Source organism: Cucurbita pepo, chromosome LG04 (genome assembly GCF_002806865.2).
Source record: "Cucurbita pepo subsp. pepo cultivar mu-cu-16 chromosome LG04, ASM280686v2, whole genome shotgun sequence".
NCBI lineage: Eukaryota > Viridiplantae > Streptophyta > Magnoliopsida > Cucurbitales > Cucurbitaceae > Cucurbita > Cucurbita pepo.
Window position 1 is genome coordinate 11753821 of NC_036641.1, and position 17886 is coordinate 11771706.

Sequence of the window (17886 nt, forward strand, 5' to 3'; positions counted from 1 at the left end):
TCCCTACAATAAGGACTCCCTCAATAGTTGATTTTTCTTATTCCACCTACATTTATTTATTTATTTATTTTATATGTAGTACCTAAAATAAAAATAAAAATAAAATAATTTAATTTAATTTAATGTAATAAACGTTGGAAAGTCAAATATTATATAAGATCGGTTGCCCTAAAATTGAGGGATAAAATTATAGGGAAAATTGTATCCAAAATAAAATAATTTAGGGAAAATGTGGGCTCAAGTGGTCCATTTTATTTATTGCAAATTAGATATTTATTTTAATGGAAACAAAAATTAACTAAATGGACAATATTTAAGAGCTTAAATGACTTAAATGTGAAGCCAACAACTTGAATGATAAAGTAATATTAATGATGGTCGGTGTTAATTTAGGTACGTTTTCAAAAAAATATAAAATATATGGTTGAAATTACTTTTTTTAATCATTATAATTGTGTAATAAAATAAAATTTAATTATTATTATTATTTTTTTAAAATTAAAAATACGTAAAAATTGATTAAGATATTTTTATAATTTAAAAGTTTAATTAATCTAATTTTGAAGTTGTGAAATTAAAAAATAAAANTTTTTTTTTTTTTTTTTTTTTTTTTTTAATAAAAAAGAAATGATATAAAAGTGCCACGTGGGAGCCACGTGGGAGCCACGTAGGGCAAAGAGATGGGAGAAGTGGTAGCGCGAAAAGCAAAATTTGTACGTTGGCGGGTTTGATGTGTAAGGAAGAGGAGAAAGAAGTATGTTTCCATTTTATCCACTCTGCTATATTTCCCCCTCCCATGTCACGATAAGCCTTTCTGATGAAATTCATAATTCTAAGTTCTTTCCAATTCCAATTCCGTTTCTTTCTCTCTCGCCAATTTGTGTTCTTCCTCCTTCCCTCCCTTCAATCTCTCTGCCCCACTGTCACTTCTTTCTACTCTTTTGATTCGCATTTCTGATTCATCAGCTCCTCATTTTTATTTTTACATTTTTTTCCTAGACTATCTTTTGATTGTTTTTGTTATTTTCCCCCTCTTTGAAGATTTTTCCCCCTCTTTGAAGATTTTCCCCCCTTGCCTGGGGTTTAATTGGCGGAAAGTAGTCGGGATTTTGTTTTTTTTGCTCGCTAAATCTCGCTCTGCATTTGAATTGGTGAATTTTGGGTTGAATTCCGGAGGTTTTGGCTGTGATCCGACCTTTTAATTCTAAGATCTGCTCTGTTTCGCTGGTCAATATTGATCTGGTTAGTGTTTTATTCAGCAACGGGTTTGGATCCGATCGAGGAAGAAACAGCGCCATCCGATGGCGCTGTTCAGAAGGTTCTTTTACAGGAAGCCGCCGGATCGGCTTCTTGAGATATCCGAGAGAGTCTATGGTACGCTTCCTTACAATTTTCTTTTTCCCATCGAGATTTCGTGTTGTTTTTCATTTTATGCAGCTTCCCCCCAATGCTAAGCTATTGAAGAATGTTAACTCCTGGCGTCATTTGTTTACGTGCGTAGTTAGGCGATTGCTTATTTTTTCTAGCTTTATGCAAGCTCAATTCTCGATGATAATGGCCAATTGGGACAATGCTGTAATAAACCCTTGAAGTTTAGGTTTAGCTGCTTCGTAACGCAATAGTTCTGATGCAGACTATCGGATGTACTTAATTTCTTCGGGATTTTATTTTTGCCCCGTACTTCTATTTCTCCTCGACCTGGGCTGTGGAATGTGACGGAAACAGCCTCCTATCCCCGTTGACACGCTTTTTCATCGCTCTTAACGCGGTTGCCTGTCTGGTCATATCAAATACTCTAATTAGAGGAGTAAGAATCTACATTGATATATACCAATAAAAAAAGGACGATTCCAGACTTCAACTAAATGATGCATGGTGCTAGAGAAATGTACAGTCACGATATTAATACTTTTGGGACATGAGTTGAAAGAAAGGCCCACTTCTTGAGGTGGTCGACATTTTGCTTTTACAGATTTGAACAATGACAACTACATAATATTCTATTATGTTGTTCCTATATTTGTAGTTTCGTTTATCATAGGGGGCTTTGTACGTGACCTGAGAAGGTTCAAGGCTCAATCTGTTTATGAGTTCTTCATCTGTATCAATGCTTGTTCCATTAGTTTAGTAATGGCATTGTTATGAACAAGAGGCTAGTTTTGCTGCTCTGTGAACTTATTTCTTTTCTCTCGAAGAGAGCTGCTTACTGTTTTGTGGTCCAATTGTCCCGTTCTTCTATTTATCTGACCGTCAAATTCATGCCCACGAGAACCTAGTTGAATAACTGTTATATGGGAATGCCTTTTTGTACCAATTTGCAGAGTGGTGGCGTTACACCACTCTGTAATTGAGTTATGGTGATGGCTTTGGGTTGCAATCAGATATTCTCTTTTGGCTACCTATCAATATGGATATTTTGATAGCAACTTGTGAGATGGTTTTTAACAGTGGCACATGGTAACATGTTATGCTTATTATTTGTTTTCAGTGTTCGATTGTTGCTTCTCCACGGAAGTGTTGGAAGAAGAAGAATATAAGGTCTACTTGGATGGCATTGTAGCACAGTTACAGAGCCACTTTCCTGATGCGTCTTTCATGGTTTTCAACTTTACAGAAGGTGGTAAGCGAAGTCAAGTTTCTGATGTACTGAGTCAGTATGACATGACAGTTATGGACTATCCTCGGCAATATGAGGGATGTCCTTTATTGCCATTGGAGATGGTTCACCACTTCCTTCGATCAAGTGAAAGCTGGTTGTCGCTGCAGGGTCAACAGAATGTGTTATTGATGCATTGTGAAAGGGGAGGATGGCCTGTTCTTGCATTCATGCTAGCTGGTCTTCTGTTGTACAGAAAACAGTACAGTGGGGAGCAGAAGACTCTTGAAATGGTCTACAAGCAAGCTCCTAAGGAACTTCTCCATCTCTTATCTCCTTTAAACCCTCAGCCTTCCCAGCTGAGATATCTTCAATACATTTCCAGGAGAAACTTAGGTTCTGATTGGCCTCCAGCAGATACACCCCTAGTTTTGGATTGTTTAATACTTAGAGTTCTACCTCTTTTTGACGGGGGAAAAGGGTGTAGGCCTCTTGTGCGTGTCTATGGTCAAGACCCCTCAATACCGGCCAATAGAACTTCAAAGCTTTTATTTTCAACATCTATCAACAGAAAACATATCCGAAACTACCAACAGGTAATGACTCAGCAACACAAAATCTGAAAGCTGAAATTAACCAACATTTAAGTTTTCTTATTAATTGTTACCACAGGAAGAGTGTATGCTGGTGAAAGTTGATATTAATTGCCATATTCAAGGGGACGTAGTTGTTGAATGCATCCATTTGGATGAAGATCTAGTACACGAGAAGATGATGTTTAGAGTTATGTTTCACACAACATTTGTTAGATCAAATATTATAATGCTGAACCGTGATGAAGTTGATGTTTTATGGGATGCAAGGGACCAGCTCCCTAAGGACTTCAGAGTTGAGGTAAGTTGTTGGGCTTCTTTTGTGAATGCGCTTTTGTGAAGTTATAAAAGTTAATACGAGATTGCATTTATGTCAGGCACTCTTTTTGGGTGCTGATGCTGATGTCGTTGTCCCCAATCTTACCACAACCTTTGATGATGAAGATGAATATGAAGCTGGAGTTGCTTCTCCTGAAGAATTTTTTGAGGTTGAAGAGATTTTCAGTAATGCAATGGATGGGCAGGAAGCAAAGGGATCCTATCATCCTCAATTGATCAATCGTGCAGACCGTAAAGCAGATTGGAAGGAGGACTTTGATCCGCCTGCATTCCAAGATTGTGCTACTGATGATGGAAATCTCAAGCATGTGAAGAAATCAGATTTTGATGCAGTGAAGGACATTGCTGTGGATGATGTGAAGTACAAGCTGGATGAAAATATATATTCCGACCTTAATGCTGTTAAGGACATTGCTGTGGATGATGGGGATATGAATTCAAATTCCTTCCTGGTTGCTGCTGCTAATGTCTTGACTCATGTGAAAGCCCAGGGGTTGGTAGATGCCGCATATGGAAAAGTTGAAGATAATGAAGAAAAGGATGATGGAAGAGATGCTGCACCTGCGAAATTGGAAAACAAGGTTCTTCAGAAAAAGCTGAGTGCTGATGGTTCTAGACAAAAATCTGAAAAATTGCAAACACCAATCCCCAAGAAACAGCCTATTCCAAGTGGAAAACCTACCACTGATATGGTTTCAGCCAAACAGAAAGTCAAACAACAAGAGACTCAAGGTTTTTCTGCAAAACAAGCAAAGCCGAATGCAGCTTCTAGGTGGATTCCTCCTAACAAAGGCTCTTATATGAACTCTATGCATGTATCCTATCCTCCTTCAAGATATAACAGTGCCCCAGCTGCTTTGGCCAGTATTGCACCATCAAAGGATACAAGTGCAAATTCCAAAACAAAGGGTGCTGCCACCCTTGATTCTCTGGTTTCTACATATTTATTTAGTGAACGAAAAGATCAAAAAGTGGATTCTGTAAGGTCTTCACACTCTGCACCTGGGGAACTCATGCATGGCGCACCATCTCCAGTTGAGTCAATTGAGGAAGCAGATTCTTCCTCTGAAACTCCAAAACCATCACAAAGTGATTCACAACTTGAAGTAACACCTCCTCCCCTTCCCACAAAACCTCCATCTCCACATTTACCATCACTCCCCAGGGCAAATGCAATACCTCCTCCACCTCCTCCACCACCCCCATCCTTGCACCATATGGAGTCGACATACTCTGTTCCACCACTTTCTGTGTCTTTAGCACCACCACCCATTGCTAACTCATCAAAGGCAGCGACTCCCCCTCTCCCTCCCCCTCCTCCATTCAGTAGGCAGAACAGTGAGATGCTTTTGCCCATTTCTTCTACACAGTCATCATGGGAGCAAAGATATTCTTCTGTTTCTAGTGTAAAGGTGGCTGGTTCTGTACCTCCTCCACCTGCACCCCCATCTCGACCTCGACCTCACTCTCTGGCCATGCCATCTACATTAAAGAATATTGCAAGTATTCCTCGTGTACCTGTTGTATCTCCTCCTTCAGCATTTCTTTCATTGGCATATAAAGGTATTTTGCTATCATCACCCCCACCTCCCCCTCTTTCTAGGATACATGAACTACTTGCTCCACCATCTTCACCACACCTGCCTGCTCCAATATGTGGTGGTAAAACACCCCCACCTATTACTTCAGTTCATAGTGCACCCCCACCCCCATCAATGCAAGGGGCACTTCCTTCACCATCTCCAGGGGAAGGAACTCCACCCCCACCCACGCATGGTGTATCTCCAACACTACCTTTATTACATGGAGCACCACAGCCTCCCTCACCACCTCCTCCCCCACCACCTTCAATTTATGGAGCACCTCCTCCTCCACCCCTTCCAATGTTTGGAGCACCCCCTCCTTTGATCCCTCCCATGCAAATGCAGAGGAGACCTCCAACACCTCCTCCATCGCCTCCAATGCATGGGTCTCCTCCACCAATGAATGCAACTCCACCGCCTCCCATACGTGGGGCTTCTCCACCACCCCCACCTCCACTAATGCATGTGGCTCCTCTACCATCGCCACCGCCACCAATGCTTGGGAATCCTCCTCCACCTCCACCTCCACCTCCACCAATGCACGGGAATCCTCCACCACCCCTGCCACCTCCACCAATGCATGGTGCTCCTCCACCACCCCCGCCACCTCCACCAATGCATGGGAATCCTCCACCACCCTCGCCACCTCCACCAATGCATGGTACTCCGCCACCACCCTCGCCACCTCCACCAATGCATGGGAATCCTCCACCACCTACCCCTCCACCCCCACCGCCACCCTCAGCCGGGGATGGTGGAGCCCCTCCACCACCTCCGCCACCCGGGGGTGGTGGAGTCCCCGTACCCCCTCCGCCACCCTGGGGTGGTGGAGCTCCCGCACCCCCTCCGCCACCCTGGGGTGGTGGAGCTCCCGCACCCCCTCCGCCACCCTGGGGTGGTGGGGCTCCCCCACCTCCTCCACCACCTGGGGGTGGTGGGGCTCCCCCACCCCCTCCACCACCTGGGGGCGGTGGAGCTCCTGCACCCCCTCCTCCTCCAGGTGGTCATGCTCCAGCCCCACCTGGACCTCCAGGTGGTGGACCTCCTCCACCTCCACCACTAGGTTCAAAAGGAGGAGCTGTTGCACCTCCTGACCCAAGAGGTTTGTCTGCTGGAAGGGGGCGTGGGCTAACACGCTCAGCTACTACTGCACCTCGAAGGTCCTCCTTGAAGCCTCTACATTGGAGCAAGGTTACAAGAGCTCTGCAAGGGAGCTTATGGGAAGAACTACAGAGATATGGCGAGACTCAAATGTATTTTGAATTCTCTTTTTATGTATCTTGCCGATTTGAATTGAAATTAATCCAGTCTTCCAAGAGGATATTTCTCAGTACTTTTAATGATTTTATGCTGTTTGCTTCTTATTGGTGCTTCCTTTTCCTCCCTCTCCTCAGTGCATCAGAGTTTGATGTGACCGAGATAGAGACTCTCTTTTCTGCAACTGTTCCCAAACCTGCTGATGGAGGCAAATCTCGAAGGAAGTCTGCTGGATCCAAAACTGACAAAGTTCATCTGGTAATTTTATAGTTAAAGTACGTTGTTGGAATTTACATTTTGATGACGGAAACTACAGGATTAACATGTCTATAATCTCATCTGTCAATTATTATTGATTTTGAATCATTTGAAAACCTGATGCAATTCCCACTTGGAGTGGGAGAGTTTTACATTGGTGCTTGGTATAGGTGCAACTTAAAGAGTTGTACCACGTAAATCAGTAGAAAAGTTAACTCAAACCAAATTGAAATAGTAGTTCAAAATTTAGTATGACGAGCTTCAGTTCCTATACCTCCTCATATTTCAAAGTATCAGAAAATTCATTGAGTTTAGAAAATCACCACTTTGTCGAATGCGTGATTTTTGGAGAACAGCGTGATTTTTGCTAATTAAGTAGTACTTGGAACCTCCAAACGCTGAATGACCTTAAGAAATACAGTGACCTGTGAAATTTTCTAGTATCAGATTTAAGCAATTGTAACATCAATTTTTTGAAGGTTTCTTTTCAGATTCTGCATTCCTTAATGAAATTTGTTTTATTATGTTCTAATATATTCTTTGAATGGCATTCAAAAATTGTAATTTAGTTTGGGATAGAGGTTTTTTTTTTATTAACATACTTTTCAGAAGCTGCCGTGTGTTCTATTGGATGTGCTGTATAACGAGAAAAAAACAAGCATTAATTTCTTTTTTTTATGTTTCATTGACTCAGTGAATAAGTTAGCTGTGTATTATTGTTAAGATCATGGTTATATGAGTCTTTAGCCAATACAATTTACACAAATTCTCTCTCAAAACTCTTGTACGATGTTAGATTGCATAGTCTCAAAGCATAGAGTTGCATAGGATTTCTTGGGTTGTTTGGTTTTTTCTTTCAAATAAGACTAAGATCTACAATTTGATTTACCACTTTGGTGTGTTGGACCGCCCTTTTCAAGAAGAGCTCTCCCACTTTGAAAAGTGTGCCATTTTTGCCAGTCCTTGTATGTTTTGAATTGAGAACTTTGGGTTGAAAAAAAGAACATAAGATCGTTATGTCTTTTATAAAGTGTTTAGAGTTCTTCTGTTGGTTGTATATGCGGATGGCATTCTTATTACTATTGTTATTACTAGAGCTATGCTTAAGCTTTTAGGGGTCCTATATATCATAGTTAATCTCATTCAAAGGACTTTGGATGTTGAATTAGTTTTCCTTTTTTTTGGGTTATATTTGGCCATAGAGGTGGTAGGAGTGGGAAAGGGATTCTTTTAGTACAAGGAAGTTTAGAGCACTCCAATTAAGCTTAATGTAGTTCACAAAAGAGGACAATTTATTTTTGGATATTGAGGAATTCTGGAAAGCCAAACTATCTCGTCCAGAAGTTGCTTATTCAAATAACATTATGTCAATACAAGATATCACAAATTCCAGCTTGAAAGCTAGATCTTGACATGGAATCTTAAAGTTCATGTTATTGCTCCTTAGATGTTGATTGGGTATCGTTCGTAGGTCAACTTTGTATTGAATTTTTGTTTAGGGTAATTTAGTATAGTAGAAAAAAGTAAGAAGTAAAATGTTCTCTCACGTGTGGGTGCAAAATCAGAATAAAGAGCTATGACACAATTTGTGTGTGAAGTTACAAAATCAGAATAAAGAGCTATGACACAATTTGTGTGTGAAGTTACAAAATCAGAATAAAGAGCTACAACACAATTTGTGTGTGAAGTTATGTTGATACACTAACTTTAGACTGGGTTAGATTTCAATATCACAATTTAGTCAAACTACAGAGTGATAAGTGAGGTTTTTTTCTAATTGCCTCCAATATGATATTTCATGAGCGAATCATGTTTATTGTCATTATGTTAAACCACAAGATATATGAAACTGAAAAAATAGGTTAAGATGTTGCTACCAAGTCTCTAAATAAAGCATGAATTGAATTTCTTGTCGTAATTTGTGGCATGATTAACATATATACTCCAGCATAAGGGGAATTTATTAGTTGAATTTTAAATACCATGGTTATAGGTTTTGTCACTTAGTATAGTGTCTTTATTGTGTTTTAACACTTTTTTAGGAGAAGGGTCCCATATGTTTGGGGTTATATTATACAGTATTTAGTGAATGAGCTTTCTCCCATTTTACTTGCTGTTAGTTTACATTGTATAGTTGGTGGATCACTATTTCATCCAAATTCATCTACTTTTTTCATAATGGACTTTTTGTTCACAGATGTCAACATAACAATCCCGTCCTCATTGATAGAAATGGACTTGGAAAAGGTTTACTTATTTACGATGGATGCCTACATGGATCACTGGAAAGAAATAACGTTAATAGACTTAATATCTGCTGAATCATATTTCTCACCGTTGGTGGTTGAACTCTTATACTGCTAGATATTTTTTGTCTGGGGGTTGAAATTAAAATTTTGAATACATTTATATTTTTTGTAGATTGACCTCAGAAGAGCTAACAACACTGAAATTATGCTCACCAAAGTAAAGATGCCACTTCCTGATATGATGGTAAGATGATCGGACCAACTTTTTATTTTTAACACACCTATGCATCAACTGAAACCATCCTTTACTCTTGTTACTAGGTTTTCATGGTATGTTTGAAACCATCTACACAAAGGCGTTGAATATTGTACATGCTTAATACCTTAATTTCGTTCTATAAACATGATGACTAATGTTTCTTTTCACTTTTCATGAGTCTAGCACATGTAGAAATTATTTCGACTTTTTTCATAATTGTTTTTCATGTCACACATTGACCTTTTACAAACAATATTAGATAATTTTGTCAAATTTTCTAGGAGCAAGCTTAAGTTCTATTGGGCTTGTAGTCGTACAATATGTTAGCTGATAATTCAAATCCTGGGTAGTAGGAGAGATGGTGGCATTCATATGATCCTTAAATATTCCGCTTGTTTCAGCTGATTCCAATTCCTGGGCTCTTACTTGACCAAATGGCCAAACTATCTGCACCCTGCAACAATTGGAGACTGAACTGATCATAGTTTAGGGGATAAAAATTGACTGACCTACAAAAGCTATTTCTATCTCATACCATCACATCTTTCATTGCCACTTTGCCTTCTAAGGCTAGAAACGAGCAGCAACTCTATTGCAAGCTATAAAAGGTATTTTGCGAACTTCGAGTTCGAAACTTGAACACGCTAGGATGATCAACGTTCCTTGCCTGAAAAACACCTGTCCTCATTATAACTGTTACAAATACCATTTCTTAATTAAGCCCGAATAGACTGCTCAAGACAATGTATCACCGTCACTTGACAACTGGAAGTTTGAAATATATCACAATAAGAATGTATTACTGTTCTAATATGAAATTTAACAAAATGAAAATTTTGAATCTGAAAAACTGTAAGATTACTAGGTTGAGCGCACACATAATATTAAGTTTTAATCTTGCCCTTGTGAACAGATGTTCTGAGAAGGATAGTGCTAAGTTGGAGATATTGAGTTGATAAATACACTTTCTTTTTTAATTTTACAAATACTTGTTTTTGGCGTTAGTCATGTAATTTTATTTATTTATTTATTTTTATTTTTTATTTTTTATTTTTTTGATAATGGTGATCGTAATTGATGAAAAGTTTAGCTTTTAATGTATGATATCTCAGGCTGCAGTGCTAGCAATGGACGAATCAGTATTAGACGTTGATCAGGTGGAAAATCTCATAAAGTTTTGTCCTACGAAGGAGGAGATGGAACTTCTTAAGGTGAACTTCTTAATATTTGAAATTAGAGGCTGATGGAAGAATTAAACTTGACTATGAGCATTTTTTCATAGTTTCTCAGAATACTAATTATTCTGTAGTGACATATCCTGTACTCTTAATTTTCTTCGTCTTTTTATTATTTCTTTTGACAAATTTATTGTTTTCTATCTAGGGATACACTGGTGATAAGGATAACCTTGGAAAGTGTGAACAGGTATTCTGTTTGCTTTGTTGAACATGATGATAAATTACTTGATACAGCCGTGAAATCTGTTGGACTAAACGTTTCCATGTAATGGTGACACCTAAAAATATTAACTTGCTGTTGCATTTTCCTGGTATTGATTTCGTGAAGTGTTCAATATGATTGACCACTGCTTGTCAAATAATTCATGTCATCTAGTAGGGTAAAAAATGCAAAAGCATCTTTTGTAGTTAAAGACTTTTGATACTTGGGAGCCATTTATTTTACATAATAATTTGACCTTATTGTTTAACAAATGTAAAATCAGGAAAACAAATGTAAAAAATGTAAGTGGTTTCCTTGGGCGGGGGAGGGCCCCTGGCCTTTTGGCCGTCTTTCCAGTTTTTGTTTATAATATATTAGATGTCTCTTAAAGAAAATAAATAAATAAAATTTTCACCTGTCTCATGTGGGGTTAAGGATGTTCATGGGACAAGGACATGATAGTTTTCTCTATGTCCCAACAAAATTTTCCGTTAAACTCTGCTGGGATTTGATAGAAATTTCTAGCTAGGAATTGCAGGGGTTGGGTTCGTTGTGGAGCATTATTTCTTGTTTAGTGTTTCTTAATTTTTTAATTTTTTTTTTTTTAAATTTCAATTAAATTAAATGAAATGTTTTGGATTTTTTCTTTCCCAATTAAATAGTTAATTCTCCATAAAATTCTTCCTTTTAAATGTTTCTCCACAGGAAATTTCTATTAAAGAGAAAATTCTTAAACATTCTAATAGAATCAAAATTATATTCCATATCAAATTATCCAATTATCCATGCATGTTGTTCAAATGTTCACTTACATAGTTCAAACCTATCAAATTAACGAAGTCATTAAACAATAAAACTTCAGAATATGTATGTATAAATATATAATCAAAAGAGGCAAACTAACCCGTTCCCATTCCCATTTAGCTCCTGGGGAATATTTTCCCTCCACTCAATTCCCACAGGCCGTTCCTGAGGGAAAAGGAACACCCCTATGTGGGGGGTATATGTTGCACTCTCTCTCTCTCTTTTCCTTTTAATTTTTTTTATAAGTTTGGTGAAGTTTTAAATTTCAGTCTCGACTTCTGTTTTAAGATTATTTGTTAAAGCTTCTACGATTGATTTGAATAGCTCACACTGCCTTCTTGCTTAAATCTCGTAGATCATAAGATATTGGTTTGCCATTCAGTGTCAGTGAGAAATCATATTCTGAAATTTCTTTCGTTGTCTAACATCTAACTTATTGCTTTATCTGATTATCATGGTTAAAATCTATTTATTTACTTTGTTAGGATTTAACTTATTCAATGTCTGATTATCATTGTTCGAAGCAATTTATTTATTTTGATTTATGTTGTGTATCAGTATTTTTTGGAGCTGATGAAAGTGCCTCGGGTAGAGTCAAAGATGAAAGTGTTTTCTTTTAAGATTCAGTTCGGCTCTCAGGTTTGGTGGTATCATCAATTTTAACTAATTTTGTTGTTTCATTATTTCTAGATTATTGAATTACATCTTTTACCTGGCATCTTTGGTTTCCATCTGCAGTTATCAGAATTTAAGAAGAGTTTGAATACTGTCAACTCGGCTTGTCATGAGGTTGTTACTGCTGAGAATAAAATCTTGCCGTAGTTTTGGTCTGGCACTTCAACCTTTCGTGCTTTAACCCTTCTAAAATTAACTATTACTACTTTGTAGGTTAGGAATTCTGCCAAACTGAAGGAGATTATGAAGAAAATTCTTTATCTGGGGAATACACTGAATCAAGGAACGGCGAGGGGTAAGGTCTTGATTACTTGGGGTAATTGGAATGTGCTGTTCATATGGAAAAGTCATCTTTAGCTATTTTCATCTATTTTGAAACCTAGGTTGGAAGGAATGGAAATAGGAGCGTAAATTCAATATAAATGCCAATACTTTATGAGAAATCCTCTGTGGTGTGAAATTATTATTTGATCAGGAAAAACTTAAGTTTTATAGTCTCGTGGGACATTGACTAAAGGTTCTAAAATATTGTATCACTTATATTGCCATTATGATTTGTGCATTTATTGGTTGATGATTGGTCTATTTCCTGATCCATCGCATAGGAATGACTTATCTTTGTTTCTAAGGAACATAAAACAATCAAAGTATTGAAAAAGAAACACTATTTTTAATCTTGCTGCTGCTCGGTGGTGGTATATGCAAGTATACTTCCTTCTTACTTAAATTAAACTCATGACCTGTTCAATGAATGGCTAATTTCAGTAGCTCATCCTACTCTGGTTGAACGCTTGCATGATACTGTCTCATCATTCATCTCCCCAAAACTTCATGGCAATTTTGAAGGGTTTTATATATTGGACGTCTTGTACTTTGTTCATTCATTTCTTGTTTTTTTAATTAAAAAACCTATAAAAATATGAGCTTACAGGTTCTGCAGTTGGCTTCAAGTTGGACAGTCTTTTAAAGCTTGCTGATACTCGTGCTTCTAATAATAAGATGACGCTCATGCATTATCTTTGCAAGGTTTTCCTTCTGATTATACCTTTACTTAAATATGCGCTAATTGGCTATTTGTGCAATTCACTTCATGGTTAATTAGAGGAGTTATGCGTGGATTATACTTTCACATATTACATAATATGTAGATATATTAGTGATGCATATCTAGCTTGTTCCCTGTTCATAGTGAGAAATGTCTGTATAAGCACTGAAGCTGGTCAAATTAACAAGCTGTACTTTTTTCCCTCGCGATACTTCCATTAATAGGAAGATAAGTATAAATTGCAGGCGAAGAGGAGAGGAAGAACCACAAAAAAGTGAGAACTGTTCAACCCTTGTCGAAGATGTAGGCCCGAAGGACAAGAGACCCATACCCCTAGCCCCCCAAAAGATCCTTCAAAGAGATTTTTCAAATGTGCCTGCTCGAGTAGTGATAGGAGATGAAAATCTGCATACGAACTGCCATTTATGTTGACATATTAGAGCGTAAATGAGCTCAATAAACCAAAAATGTTAAAACGTGATGAGTGGTAGTCTTAAAGGGAAGGCAATAGATAGACTTCTTTTGATGAAACACATTGGGTTAAGGAAAATGATACCTAAAAGCATGAAGCTATCAAGACGTCTGAAAAAGTTTTAGTATATTGCTCTAGAGGGCCTCTGGTCATCATGCATGCTGTTCCGATGTAAAGAGATGAATGAGAATCAGATTTCATGGTTTGAGTACTACGTTCCTAGATCTTTTACCAGTTTGTTGCATCTCTGGAAGGAGATGAACCCTACTATACTTCAGCTAAAGGTTGGATTGCAATCTCAAATTTGTTAGGTCCTTGCTTCGAAGACACCAGCTCTTCTTAAATTTCATTTGGACCTGGGTAGCCTAGAGGCAGCAACCAAGGTACAGATCTTTGTTTTTCTCCAGTACTCTGTTGGTTTTTGTTATGGATATCCTTACATATATATATTTATAAGAAATAGAAAAATTCACAAGGATAATGTAATATTCAAACCATTCCAAGAAATTTTCAAATTGCATTCAATTTAGGTAATACTAGTAGAACTCAAACCTTAGAGAAATCCCACAAAGAAGCGTTATCAGTAATGGCCTCCCAGTCTTCCTCCTACCTCATTGTTTCTGAAGAATTTTTCTTTTCCTTTGCTCCTAAGGAATTTTCTTCTCTTTGTTTCTGATGTATTTTCTTTTCCCTTCCATCCAAGCATACGAAAGATTGTTTAAATAGTATTACATCATTGGTCCTTGGTTTTTGTTAACATCATATTTTCCTCTCTGTAAGATACAATTGAAGTCTTTAGCGGAAGAAATGCAAGCTATAATTAAGGGGTTAGAAAAGGTCAGGCAGGAATTTGTTGCTTCTGAAAATGATGGCCCAGTCTCCGAAATTTTTCGAAAGGTACATCTGCCTTTCCTATGTTTTTCCCAAGAACTTTTCTGCACTTTTTATTCTTCCATAGTGATTCTAACTTGATTCTATTTTCTTTGAATGGCAGTCATATGTCTCTGGAGTATTTTCTAGTAACATGCATTTGCCCTATATTGATTTACTTTAAAAGGATAATTCCAGTAAAATCATGTTTTCATTTGCCCCATGAAAGAATTAATCATACATAAAAACTTCACTTCAGTAATTTGTTTAATCACACTTTAGACTGTGAAATTGAACCTGGCAATCATGTATTTGGACTATCTAGTTATTTGTATAAGTTATAAAATAGTCGGGAAAAAGACCAATTATTTGCAATCTCCACTGAATTTGAAGTATATCAGTAAAAAGAATTGGATTCACAATGATCAACATCTCACTTTTTACCCACAAACCTCCAATTCGGAAAACCTTTTGATGCAGATCCGGACCATACTATAGCGACCTATGACGTGAATGTCTTAAATAGAAAAAACCAATGTCATGGTAAAACTTGATATCTCAACCAATAAAAATCTTGTCATGTTATCATGCGCTTTTTTGCTTCATTTTTGGTCTTGTTCAACTGCTCAATACAAAAACAATAGTTTCTTCACTTTGAATAGTTGTGAAATTTTATTTGGCTTCTTGACAGCCCTTGTTTTTCTTTCTGTACTATATTGTCCTAAAACTAGACGCTCAAAGAATTTATTGCTATTGCTGAGACAGAAAACCAATTATTTGCAATCTCCACTGAGTTTGAAGTATCACAGAGAGAATTGGATTCACAACGATCAACATCTCACTTTTTACCCACAAACTTTCAATTCGAAAAACTCCTCAAGCAGACCTTTTGATTAGATCCGAACCATACTTCACCAATCTATGACGTGAATATCTTAAATAAGAAAAACCAATGTCATGCTAAAATTTGATATCTTAACCAATAAAATTTGTTATGTAATCGTGCATTTTCTTAATCATTTTTTGGTCTTGTCAAACTGCTCAAGACAAAAACAATAGTTTCTTTATTTTGAATAAAAATTTTATTTGGAACCCTGACAACCTTGTTTTTCTCTACTTTTTTGTCCTAAAATTAGACGTTGAAAGAATTCATTGCTACTGCTGAGACAGAGGCGGCGTCGGTGACAAATCTGTACTCTGTTGTGGTAATTTTCTAGATCGAACTACCATTTTGAGTATTATTAAATGATGGCAGGTAAAGGAAGCAATCTCATCTTATTTTTCATTCTGTCCTTTGGTGGACAGGGTAGAAATGCAGACGCACTTGCATTATATTTTGGTGAGGACCCGGCTCGTTGTCCATTTGAGCAGGGTACGCTATGTTCCTTATGGTTGCACTTCTATTTTCTCACTACATGTTGATATGAAAATATTTGAATCGAGTTACTCTCTGTTCTTCCAAGTTTCTGTTTTCTCGTTGATAATTCTGCACCTAATCATTATTATCATGTGTGCTTGATGAATATTCAATTTCTTTCCTCTCTTGAGAAGCTGGGTCACTTTGTGTTTAATATTGTTTGGCTGGGAAATTATGTAAACTGGACTTTGTTTTGTTATCCAAAGTTTTTTGTAGTTTTCCCATTCCCTCCGTATCTTGTTTTCATGAAAATGGTTGGATGGAGAGATGTAGAATCATGACCTTGAGTTTGTGATAACATTGTTATTCAGGGTACTTGCATGTCCTTGTTATCAACTTCAAACTCTTTGGATCGTACAATTATGTAATGCTCGAGGGATTGATGTTGATTCTTTTTATTCTTACTCTGATATTTACATGGCTAATTCTACACCAATTGGGCTGCAGTTATAGTGACATTGTTGAACTTCATGAGATTATTTCGGAAAGCCCACGAAGAGAACTGCAAACAGGCTGAATTGGATAAGAAAAAATCCGATAAGGATGCTGAAATGGAGAATGCCAAAGGAATTAGCCTTACGAAGAGCGTGAAATAGGTGATATACTTGAGTTCTCCTTAGCATGGGAGATTGAGCACTCGTCCTACATCGACGACTCGGTTGTCACCTTGCAGCCAAAGGGAAACATGCCGTGTGACCAGCTCCGAAACACGTCCAATTGAGATTTTTTCTGCAGTGCTAAAACCTCAGATTGACTCGGATATGAACTAAATGGGATGTTTATCGATGCCTGCAGAACTTGAGTTGGCCAAATTGTTTATTTGTGCATATTTGACCGGCTGCTGCTTGAATCAACAAAACCACGCCCCAACTCAACTGATCTTGGTCAATCATGGAAGATATATTGGGTGCTGACTATCTTCGCGAAGCAAAGGTGTCCTCTGTGCTGGTAGCTGCAATCCTGAATTATGGGTTGGCTCCTCCAGCAGTATTTTTCAGACTCAGAAGAGTATTTTCAGTCCTAGATGAATCTTTTGATTAAAGTAGGTGATTTGGTTTCGGATTTGACAATGCATTTGGCATAAATTTTTTGGGCAGAGAACAAATGCGTCGGAATTGCATCCTTGAAGTCAGTCCAGCCGTTCCACGAAACCGTGTACAGAGCCTCTCTAACCATTCCATACTCTAGAATGTAAAATTTTTCTTTTGTTTGATGTAACATGAAAATAGTTTCTCATTCGTAGATTTTTTTTTTTATTTTTACTCAAACCCGTCGTAGTAGACGATGTTGTATAGCGCAGATTCATAGAGGGTAATTAGAAGACGGGTTTTCCCCACTGTAGTTGTAACATAAATTGAAAATATAGGCCACGTTTGAAATCTGTCGTTTCTCTTCAAAGTTGTAACATAAGTTAAAAGTCATTCATGAAAATCATCCATTTGTTGTCCTGATTTGGCTCCCTGCATTACCATATTGGGAAAAACTTAAGTCCACATGCATGGTGTGACTTGCATTATTCCTTGATTGTTGTCCTTAGCGGAATCTTTGAGACAAGCATTGTCCACTAGAGCTTATGATTAAAGGTTCAAAACAAGAATTGGGTCAAGTGCTTGAAAAATTTGGTGGCTTTCGTAGCACTTGCTGGAGATATGTGGTGCCAAATATGCAATTATTTCATAGCATTTATTAAAGCCGTCTCTTTCAGGGGTTTATTAAAGCCGCCGTAAGATGTACTCTACTCGTCCTGAGAACAAACAGATGCTTTAACTTAGTAGCTGTCTTCACCATTTTATGGCACCTTTTGTTTTGTTTCTTTAATTAGTGCTCATCCACCTAAACATTTCTACTTTCTATTTGTTGATTTTGCTTCTCGACGAAAAGTTGATAAGTGTAAACTGTCATTCTTTCAAGCTTAATCCAAGTAAGTGTTTTAGTCACTATCATGTCACCACCAAGTCTCACATCCGATTAGAGAAGAGAACGGTCTCACATCGATTAGAGAAGAGAATGAAACATTCTTTATAAGAGT

General features: G+C 37.6%; 1 protein-coding gene across 7 annotated transcripts; it reads left to right on the forward strand.

The window, feature by feature from the left end:
• Positions 1–736: 736 nt before the first annotated feature.
• LOC111792358 (formin-like protein 20) lies at positions 737–17305 on the forward strand. 7 transcript variants are annotated; one of them, XM_023673761.1, is made up of 17 exons: positions 737–1374; positions 2489–3192; positions 3269–3490; positions 3567–6364; positions 6506–6626; positions 9048–9119; positions 10247–10345; positions 10518–10559; positions 11937–12017; positions 12117–12167; positions 12267–12348; positions 12985–13079; positions 13882–13953; positions 14351–14467; positions 15577–15645; positions 15746–15812; positions 16305–17305. In XM_023673761.1, exons 1-17 carry the CDS (start codon positions 1302–1304, stop codon positions 16451–16453), a joined length of 4914 nt encoding a protein of 1637 aa, XP_023529529.1. In that variant the 5' UTR covers positions 737–1301; the 3' UTR covers positions 16454–17305. The 7 variants fall into 7 exon arrangements, 3 of the variants coding, with proteins under 3 accessions (XP_023529529.1, XP_023529530.1, XP_023529532.1); XM_023673762.1 differs by having other exon boundaries at positions 1302–1374; positions 15751–15812; positions 16305–16432; XR_002814781.1 differs by lacking the exons at positions 15577–15645; positions 15746–15812; positions 16305–17305 and having other exon boundaries at positions 1302–1374; positions 13323–13953; positions 14351–14427.
• Positions 17306–17886: the final 581 nt, after the last annotated feature.